At 31.6% G+C, this 9591-nt stretch overlaps 1 protein-coding gene across 1 annotated transcript; it reads right to left on the bottom strand.

Moving 5' to 3' along the window:
* Positions 1 to 7523: 7523 nt before the first annotated feature.
* On the bottom strand, positions 7524 to 8582 carry LOC131034162 (chitinase 2-like). Its single transcript, XM_057965551.2, has 2 exons — positions 8522 to 8582; positions 7524 to 8374 (listed from the first exon to the last, which is right to left on the bottom strand). Exons 1-2 carry the CDS (start codon positions 8580 to 8582, stop codon positions 7524 to 7526), a joined length of 912 nt encoding a protein of 303 aa, XP_057821534.1.
* Positions 8583 to 9591: the final 1009 nt, after the last annotated feature.

Here is a 9591-nt window from a genome sequence, read left to right as displayed (position 1 = left end):
ATATTGTACACCAAAGTGTCTTGATAGGAGGAAATTTTAAAGTAGTAAAAATGGGTACAGACTCTACAAAAGCATTTCTCTTCTAGATATATTCCAAAATAACAATTATTATTTCATTCCCCATTTGGTATTTGATCCCCTGGATTTATACCTTTTTTCTATTTTTGTTGTTCTAGATAACTTACCCATTAGGCAGTGATGGGGAGAATAAATCATTCTCAGTTTAATATTTAGTTTGGCAATCTGTGTCGAATCATTATCTTTTGACAGAAGGTTGCATCCAATCTTAGCTAGGTGAGCTTTGTTGAAGGATTTTATTTTTCTAAGCCCTAATCCCCCTTGTAGTTTTTGTTTACAAACATTTTCACATTTAACTAAAGTATTTCTCTTTTCTTCATCCACTCTTGTCCACAATAATTTTTTATTATATTTTTTGCAATGAACACATGAATCTTAAATAAGGATAGGTAAAACATAGGAATATTTGCAAGTGAACCCTTTAATAGTTGATATTTCCTACCTTGACTAAGGAGCATACATTTCTATTGTGCTTTGTTCTACTATATTTTTTATATAGTTCTAAGATATTAATTATGAGAATCTAATTTTTGTGTTACTAAAGGTATCCCAATATAGCTAGTAGACAACTACTCCTTTTGAGAACCAAGTATGTCAGTTTTTTTGTTCTCCAACATACACGATTGCTGTAATTTATATGTTTTCCTAAATCTTTCATGAACCTATTTAAATTTATTTTCATTATTGGGCTTCCTGGATAGTTGGTGAAATGAGATGGCATCATCAACAAATTAATAGTTTGAAGACAAAGGGAGGCAGGAATCAACATGTATAGATTTAATATTTTTTGAGATATTAGGTCATAAAATTTTCTTCCTAGGACCTCAACATCATTAGGGTTCATAAATACATACAAAGTATCCCCCCTATCTAATCTCTTTATCAATAGGGGAAAACCCCTTAGAAATACCATTAACAAGCACAAAGAATATCATATTAGTAACACCAATCCTTCATACGTTGTATCCATTTATTTTGGAAGTAAAACTTTTAGAGTGTGGTGGAAAGGAATCTCCAAGAGATTCTATCATATGCTTTTGAAAAATTGAGTTTAAGGATCATAATTATTTCCATTTTTTTTCATAGAGTGAAGAATCTCTCATTGGTTGTCAAAACAAAATCCAAAATTTTTCTTCCTTGAACAAAGGCATTTTGGTTTTAATAAATAAGGTGGGGAATATTATGCTTTAGGTGGTTAGTAATTAGCTTAGAGATGATTTTATAGACTCTTCTTAATAGACCAATCAACCTAAAATAAAAGAATCTCTTGACATTTTATTTCTTGTGGACCAAAGCAATAAAATTAGCCTTTAATTACTGTAGGATTTTACTAGAGTTTAAATAATATTTAGTAGTAGAAATTACATAGATTCTATAACAATCTCCTATTTTCTTGGAAGAAATCTAGAGGAAATCAATCAAGTTCAGGTAATTTAAAGGCTTCAAAAGAGAAAACAACAAGTTTACATTTATCTTCAAAAACTTTCTTTATTAAACATATATTGTCCTAGTCAGTCCAAATTCTAAGAATAACATAGAAAAATTGAATCATTTTGGCAAACTTCTCTAATGTTATCTTGATAAGTGTTTTGGAAGAAGGAAACAACAACCTATTCCAAATTTTTCCTTATTGTCCCAAATATTCCCATTAGTATCAACTAATCTCCTAATAGTGTTTTTTTTTCTATGTTTTGGTGTAGATCAATAGAAAAATATGGTGTCCCTATATCCCTCCTATAGTCACTAAATTATAGATTTGTACTTCCTATATATGTGTGTGTGTGTGTGTGTTTCTTTTAATAATAAGTGCTAATATTCTCTTAGTTGTATTTATTTTAGACATGTATTTATAACTTGTAATTCTCCATAACAAAAACATCTTGATTCTCCTTTTTCACAACAAATCTGAACTTTTGTTGGAAGATATTGCCAAATTTTTATCTATTCCAAATTTTTATCTATTCAAACCTTTAAATTTGTTTCCTATTTCTTTAAATTTTTTATCTATTATGTATATAATGGTACCTTTAATAGGTATTTTCTACTATATGGTGATAAGATCTTTGATACCAAGGTGTAGAGATCACATGATTCTAAATCTATAGAGATAAATGCCTCTTTTGGGATCAATTTACCAATTTTGGAAAAGAGGGTTGTGATTGAATCCAATTTTATGGACAAATGTGAGAGTTAGATACTAAATTATATTCCAACCTTTGAAAATTAAAATTTATCAAAATTCACTTGAATGAGAATAGATCCAAATCATCTAATAGATCAGGTGAAGGGATAATTTTTTTATGTCTACATTCTTTCGATTAGTGTTGTTTAGGAAATCTAAAAAATCCATCATATTCTTTTGAACACTCCTAAAGGAAACTAAGTTTATCCAAGGGGAATAAAGTGGTTTTTAAATTTCTTCCTAACTTCTAGTGGTAGTCTTGATGTGAATCAATCAAGAGAAATAGTTTTACATATAGGTTTTTTATAGTATCAATAATTGTTCATGGTGTAGATATTGATGATGGTACATTTATCATTTGAGGAAGCACTAGAGAAAGAATCAAACAATTTTTTCTTGCAATGATAAATCTTAACACCTTTGATAGCAATAAGATTCCACATCATTACAATCCCCACACCATCAATCTCGATAAAACTATAGTTTGCCTTACGTAATATCTTTTTTTCCACTTTAGCAAGAACAAATTCAAATATATTAGATTCTTTTAAAATAACTGTGTCTATTTTGTTATCATTAAGAGTACATTTCAAAATGTGTTTTTTATGAGAACTATTCAACACTATTATGTTCTAGGATAATATCTTCATTTGTTTTATCTTTTATCCCCTAATACATTATCAAGGGTCCCTAGTTTCCCCATTGACATATCCTTAGCTACTTCTCTTTGATTAGTTTCTTTATGCATAGGTCTTCCTTGTCGTAAATCGATTCGTAAATCAATTTAATTCCCCCTGTTTATTTTTTAAAATTTTTTGTTTCGTATTTCTACCCAAATAGGCTTTTGGCTAGTTGGGGGAGGGGATTTTAGGGAACTATTTAAACTGAGTAGAAAATTTACTTAGTTGATTGATGTTAGAAATTTCTATAAATTTTCTAGCTTATGGTTAAGGTCCTTAGCAAAGGACTCCTTGTCCTCTCTTTTTATATTAGTTGAAGACTTTTTTTCAATATTTAACTCAACTTGTAGGTTCTATCCTTATTTGTTTCGTATGTAGTTACCTCTTTGCTCCCATCTTTAACAATTGGGTCCATCTTTCCTTGTGCATGTTCTTCCTTGTTTGGGTCTCTCGAGGTTTCATCTTAATGGATTTATCCTTAGAAATTTTGTCTATCTCTTCTTGATTCTATTATTTTAGACTATCCTCCTAGATATTTCCTTCTTTCACAATAGTGCAAGATAGGGTAACTCTATTCTCAATCATATCAAGCATTCTAGAACAAAGTTACTAACCTTGGAAGGGGATTTTGTTTGAACTTACTTCTTATTTTTATTAAGAGGTTAGTCAGTAGTTCTTGATCTTTCAAAAATCAAGAATTTCTTTGTAGGATTCCTTAACTTCTCCTTATCCTTCTTGTTTTTTTTTTAATGGAAGAGATATGGAATTCATCAACAAAGTGGCCAGATCTATTATATTTATGGAAGAAGGCAACATTCTAATAGAAAATGGGATTAAACAATTTACCAAACTTTGAGTTTAGGGTAATACTAAGGTATGTGTAGGATCATGGTGGGCTAAATAGGCTCTTTAGTGGCAATAAAAATTAGCAAAATAGAGATAGGCAACTTGACTTAAAAATTTCAATAAGTTACCAATATTATTTAAAAAATATGTACAAATAGAAACTTTAGAAAATTAAATATTAGTTTCTAAGATACTAGTTCCTTTCTAAAAAAAACTAAAAAACTATTTGACAAAATTTTAAATTTCAATGGAATGGTACTAAAATTTTAGGAAAAACATAGGCAGTTGTCTGTGTGACCACCCTAACCACAATCAAATGATAATTTTTTTTTTTAAGATTTAAGATATAAGAAAAAGACTCATGTTTGGATGTGATACATATATTTTTATATTTTTTTGAAAAAAATAATTAATTATAATTTTTTTACTAGAAATTTTAAAAAATATAAAAAATTTGTATGTTTAACCACCATAACTTGGTCAAAATTTTATGAGTTTCAGTTTTTTCTTAATCCTATAGTATACAAAGCATAGAATGTGATGCATGTTTTAGATTCAAAAAATCTGATTAAGTTTGAAAGTTATGGGTATTTTTCAATCAACCTATCAATCAGGACTTAAGTCAGAATATCACCACGTTTTGTCCCCTCATGATCCTACACATACCCACTATGGGGTAAATTATTGTTTACTTAAACATCCACACATAATATACAAAAGATAAAGTGAGATTATAGATGGCTACTTTTTCTATGCTAACCAAAACTCCAAAGGTATTCTTAATACTCTTGAAGATATTTGGGCTCCAATATTCTAGAAGGAGCCGTAGAAGTTGTACCCAAGTTGGAGAAAATTGACCTAGATCCATAGAAATATCAAAAGATACCATTTATACACAAAATGACCATTGTGGTGCCCTTTATCAATGAACTAAGATACCTTAGAAAGTACATTGACCAAATATTCCTTAATACAAAATCTAAATAATAATAACCCCTTTAACACTATACACTCTAACAGAATTTCATTTAACTTCAAAGCATTAGAAGCCCATTATAAATCAAAATCAATATTAGGTCTAATAGAGTAAAACATAGCAATAAAAGAAGTTGATGAGTTAGGAGTAGATTCATCCTTGAAAGCATCTTGATTGGAAACGTGAATACCTTTTCCATAAGTTTGATAGTAGAGGATGTATAGCTACTAGATGACCTATTATTTCATCGAATTAGTTTATCCACTCAAGAAGTGGGGACCACCATTGAAAATATTTCATTTTTTGATAGATCTACATTGTCATATAAGAAATCACACATATCCACTATTTTAAGATATGTACACATTACCCAAGTTCTAATAAGTAGTGAATAATCAATGTGCCATTATAATTAAGATCTCTCCATAGTAATATGACATGTATAAATATTGATAGCTCGAAGGGAATAAACTTCAAATTTAATAGGGTACAAATCACCCTATTGATATGCTTAAAAATTTGAAGTACTACATTTTGGAGCCATCTAAGAGAGAGAAAGATGATAACCCTTCCATATCTAGCATTTAGATTGCTAAAAGAAAGGAAATAGCTAGGAAAATAACATAGAATGCTATAGAACAAAAGAAACTAGCAATCTTGACCACCTATTAATAAGGACATTGAAAGGTAAACAATTTTAATAAACATGTCTTACTATTTCCTTTCTCTTGAGGATAGTCAGATCTCAACTATCCTAGGATATAGAATTTCTTGAAAATAATCAAGAGGAATGCCATTACTATCTATCATTTAAAAAATGGAACAATAATTCTAGAAAAGGTGATCTTTGTCCTGAAACTTCACAATGAAATTGTGGTGATTGAAAACATCATTTTTAATATATTATAATCTTCCTCCTTAACTTTGATATTGGATTTACAAGAGAATATGCATAGTGAATATGTCTTTATGGTTCGTAGGATAACATAGTCATTGATTACACTGATAAAGAGAACCATGGTCTAGTGAAAGGATCAACATTAAAGATAGTAACCTTTTTTTCCTTCTTAGAACGATTTGAAGACAACCTTGGTTATACTTGAGTAGCTAGGTGGGTAGGATTAGAATTATTTTTAAAATGTTAACCACTAGTGTATGTACCCATTTTTAGTAGATTCCAATTAGATTGCACTATTCATTCTAGATTTTTAAGGAGAAGCCTTAATAGCAGAGGGGGAATGCTTATTGCAGGGAATGGAAAGGGGTAGTATTTAATCTTTTACTCTAAATAGTTGCATTAAATAATAAGAAAGTTAAAGTAAAGCATGTGGTGCGGGTAGTATGGATATCCATTCTAGATGTCTATAGCCTATTCCATGTCAATAGAAAGATCTATCTCAACACATACATAGTTGGAGACTGATGTTGATAGAACATACCATATTGAACACAAATACATATTCTTATAGTGTTAGTAGTAGTCAAATAATTCCAACAAGGTAAAGGTTACCCTAAAAATTCAAGCCACACAAGGACATGAAGCTTCTTTTATATGAAATCATTAAACTATCTCTCTACAACTTAAAGAGTAACAAGGACATATGAGCATGCCATGAGCCAAACTTCATGATAGTACTAGATAAGAAGAAAAGGAAACATCTTAATAACATTTCAAGAAGTATCAAACATAACACATGCGAAGTCCACTTCTTTTTAACCTATTCACGACGTCTTCTTTTGAGAAGAACTTTCCTAATAAAACTTCCTATCAAAATAAAATGTTATAATCAATTGTATGCATTATCTAAATTAGGAATTGGTTATACGACATCCACTCGACAATAAAATAACACACATTATAGAATATTCTAGGGAAAAATGATGAGGAGAGTAGTGTTGTTACACAAATCTACCAAGGATTCATCGAAATTAGAAATTCCTAAGTTTGCATGGTTTGTGGCCATATAAATGACTATCAAAAAGGTCTACAATAAATATAAAAGAATACAAAATTGTGGAGTGATATAAGATTGACAATAGACCAAAAAAAAGACACAAACCCTAATAGAACTCTCTTTTAGATCTCCACTTAGAATCAATAACAAAACTATTTAACTTTAATTGCTTGATAGTAGTTATTATATTGTACCTCAACATATAAAAGACATTGATAGATTAAGCGTTGGGAGAAAGTTATAACCGTTAGGTGATCTTATGTACGGTTCTTCCCGTGTATTCCTTTGTATCTGCATGATATTTTGGCAAAATTAAACAAAACGAAACAAGGAGAATGCCATTCATACAAGCAAGAAACTACAGGCATTAGGGATTCAAGCATATGATTAACTGTGTTAGGGAGCAGGTGCTGGGGAAAAAACAGTTATTTGGAACAGTTTGAATGAAAGGAGTGAGAATGAACAGAAAAAGAAATATATAAGCAGGTATGTTACCATGTATCCAAATTTTAAGCATTTCCTAAAACAGAACATTTAAATGATTTTCTCTAAGTGATATTTGCTTCAATAAAAAAAGAACTGATATAGAGTTGTAATTGAGTTTTACTAAATCAATTGTATTGGTGATGTAGAGTCAGCCTACTTTAGGCTCTTCTTTATTTGATGCTTTCCATGGTTGATTTATTCATTCACCTTGGATTAAATTTTCCATCTCAGGGATGCAGATATTACAGTTCCTAATCACTAAATGTAACTTCTTTAAAAGAATTATTGATGGCAGATGCAAGTTGCATTGGTCCTGGTTATCAGTCGGAGGCCAAGATTGCTTCAGCTTCTACTTCATATTTGAAGTCATAATTTTTGGAGTCGTCAGCAGACCAGATGAATATACCCTCAAGCTTCCTTGTTTCCTTCAATTCTCTGCATGCGTCAAAGAATCCTTTGTCTGGTGTGAGGCCATCTGAACCGCTATCTGTACTGAAGCTGCTTAATAATTTCCCGCCCTTATAATTAGAGGCTTGAGTGTCGAAGTACTCGAGAAACTGCTTGACAGAGGTACTCCTATCGTAGGCATAGAACTGAAAATTTACGTAGTCTATAAATCGACCATATTTTCTCCACAGTGCCTTATAATGAGACTGCACGGGGCCTTCATCTTCAAACGGAGCAATGGACGCCATGGAGATGACCTTTTTCTGCTTCAGCTGCAAGATTAATTCCCCAATACACTTAGCAAATGTATTGGGATCGGAATGATCAAAATGCTCGTAGTCAATGTCGATGCCATCGAGATGGTATTGCTTGATTATCTCAGTGAGAGACGAAATGGCGTTGCTAATCCATGAAGACACAGAAGATGGATTGAACTGTACAGCAGTGTTATCTCCTGTCACGTCACCGCCTAGGCTGACAGCAAACTTGACATTCTTATGCTTCGGCTTAATCTCCAACACGTCCGCAGGGCTCAGATTTTGGGTGTCCCAGAAGACGTTAAATTTGCCGTTTGTTGGAGAGGGAAAGCGAGCAGAGCTGGTGTAGTCGATGGCGAATGACAGAATAAAATGGACCTCAATATTCTCATTGATGGGCACGTCAGAGAATTTGACGTTGAGGCCTTCTGCGCCTATGTATTCTCTCAATAGTTTGCCATTACCACCTGCACAGAATCGTTTAGAAGTAATAGTGAGCGTAGTCAAGTCGCCAAACAATATAGAAAACCGAAATCACAAAAAAGCGTGACAAAACTACACATGATACGCAGTCTAGCATGATAAACTCGCCCAGCGTAAATTTGGTAACTTACACAGTGACTTAGGGAGAAATAACAAAATCAAGGAAACGCAGATCTTGATATAAAACTCCATGGTGCCTGGGAATAACTGATTGTAGCTTGAAAGTAGAGTTTTGTAAGCAGTTTCAAGAGGAACGTCTTCTTTTATAAGGAGATTATTGTTTGTCTGCTGTTGCCTAATTTTTGTTTTTGTTTTTACATCTCCATCTCCAATTTGTGATTAAAGGAAAAGACATGAGAGCGGCGGATTAGACAACGCAAATAATTAGATCATTGTGAGTTAATTTCTCCATTCATTTCTCTTCACTGTCTGATTGGGCGAGCAGGTATCTAGCAAAGATTCAGAAGAACTATCAATCATAATTGTCGGTTGTGAGGAAGGAATCTTTAGAGAGAAACCCACCACTATTGCCAGCCTAAACCTGTAAACAATAATTACCGTTTACGTCTGTTGTGAGGAAGGATTATTTATAGAGGTGGGGTGCCGTGAAAAAAACAACACTATTGCCGGCCTAAACCTGCAACAATGAAATTCGTTGCTTACGTAATTGAATAGAATCCAATGAACTACAAAGAGGTCTCTCTCAAATTCCATTGTTACAGTGGTTGCACTATTTGACTAAACACAAAGCTGGAAATGTATAGTATCAACGTTCTGTTTGTTGAATAACGCATGTCGTCAATTTAATTAAAACGAAATAGGAATTGTATAGTCGTTAGATTCTGTTATTGGAATATATTCATAAATTAATTTATTTGGTTGTCATATTATTACATGTTGGAATATATGCTAATATAATATTTGAGTTTAAAATATCGAGATGTTTTCAAATACAGTATAGTATATTGAAAATTTTTTTTGCATAAGTTATAATTTGTTGGTCATATAACTTTTTCAAAGGTCACGTAAGCATTATATAGAAATGTATATTCTCAGTTTTAGGTTATTTGGGAAACAATCTAAGTTATTTTTGTTTACTAAAATGTTTGTTTGGTAAAAAAATATTAATCATCAACCTTGGTTGTACATGTGATTAGGAGTTAAATATGGGCATCTTGAAATTTTGAATTAGATTTGAACA

Source organism: Cryptomeria japonica, chromosome 1, assembly GCF_030272615.1.
Source record: "Cryptomeria japonica chromosome 1, Sugi_1.0, whole genome shotgun sequence".
Taxonomy (NCBI): Eukaryota; Viridiplantae; Streptophyta; class Pinopsida; order Cupressales; family Cupressaceae; genus Cryptomeria; species Cryptomeria japonica.
This window is presented reverse-complemented; position numbering and strand designations above follow the sequence as displayed.